The sequence below is a fragment of the Bison bison genome, unplaced genomic scaffold (assembly GCF_000754665.1).
Source record: "Bison bison bison isolate TAMUID 2011002044 unplaced genomic scaffold, Bison_UMD1.0 scf7180017864524, whole genome shotgun sequence".
NCBI classification, from domain to species: domain Eukaryota; kingdom Metazoa; phylum Chordata; class Mammalia; order Artiodactyla; family Bovidae; genus Bison; species Bison bison.
This window is the reverse complement of record NW_011495075.1, coordinates 862,960-864,105: the sequence shown is the minus strand read 5'-3', so window position 1 is coordinate 864,105 and position 1,146 is coordinate 862,960. Positions and strand designations below refer to the sequence as shown.

The following is a 1,146-nucleotide window of genomic DNA, read 5'->3' as shown; positions in this document are numbered from 1 at the left end:
GAGAAAGGGGCAGGATACCCGGGTACCTTCTCTGCACCACACTTGCGACTTTCACATCTTGATGGATCTGAGGGCCATTAAAGTCATAAAAAAAAAAACAACAACTCAAGTCCCTGAATGAACAAGCTTCAATACAAGACTTTTAAATAAAAAACCGTCCCCATCTCCCCTTATACCCTCTGGGCCCCTCCCTGCCTCCCCGCTCCCCAGGTGAGACTGGAGACGAGGCTGGGGCTTAAGCTCAGTCCCGCTCAGACACTGCTGGGAGCCGAAGTGGCTGCAGATTGCACAGGACTGAAAGGGCGGAGTGTGTATTCAGATCTGTCTGTGGGGAGAAGTTGGAATTAGCTTACTCTAACTCAGTTAGGAAAAGAAATTAATTTTAATTTAAAATTACTTAAGATGTTAATCCCAAGAAATCTAAAAGCAATTATTTTTTGACTCACTTTTGTGATGCTAATTGGGTGTAAAAAGGCATGCAGTCACTACCCATCTGTCCACAGCCAGAGTGAGGGGCAGGTACCTTTTCAGGAAGGTCGACACGTAGGTCGAGGGAGCGGCCGTCTGCGGGGTCTCGCTCCCCTTGGCTGCGTCCCTCCAGGGCTGCCGGGGCTGGGAGCCACTGCGCACCAGGTTAGCAGCCGACTCTCTGCGGAGGCAACAGACAGGGTGGCGCTGAGGCCGCTGCCTCCCGCCGCGCCAGGGGCGGGGCGGACAGGGAGCGCGGCAGAGGGGCACGCGGGACGCCCTCCAAGGGCCTGTCTGCGGACTCCGCTGCTCCCTGCACAGAGGAGGACCGGTTCAGTATCTCTGTCTGCCCGTTCACCCACTTCAGGGCCAGCCCTCCTCACTGGGGACCAAGGCCTCGCTCCCAGGGTCTGGAGCTTCTGGAAGGAGGAGTCACTTTGCTCCTCGTTTAGAAAGGCTGGCGAGTCAGCCCAGGGCAGGTCACTCCAAGCAAGCAGAGCAGGAGTGGGGATGGACAGGACGAGCGTCCAGGAGAAGCAGCCCCTCGGCTCACAGCAGGGCACACACCCAGGAGAGGCTCACCCTCAGCTGACAACTCGGGCCTCTGCCTCCCCAGGTCCCCCAGCAGCCCTTCCCAGGTGGGGACTGTGGCAAGTGCAGGCCGCTCCAGCAGGCCTG

At 57.8% G+C, this 1,146-nt stretch overlaps 1 protein-coding gene across 1 annotated transcript in view; it reads right to left on the bottom strand.

The window, feature by feature from the left end:
• Window positions 1–1,146, bottom strand: part of PPP1R12B (protein phosphatase 1, regulatory subunit 12B) — a 119,716-nt gene that overhangs the window by 98,504 nt on the left and 20,066 nt on the right. Inside the window, exon 12 of the mRNA XM_010831121.1 lies at window positions 524–649. Coding sequence (XP_010829423.1) covers window positions 524–649 — 126 coding nt within the window. The remainder of the gene's footprint in view (window positions 1–523; window positions 650–1,146) is intronic.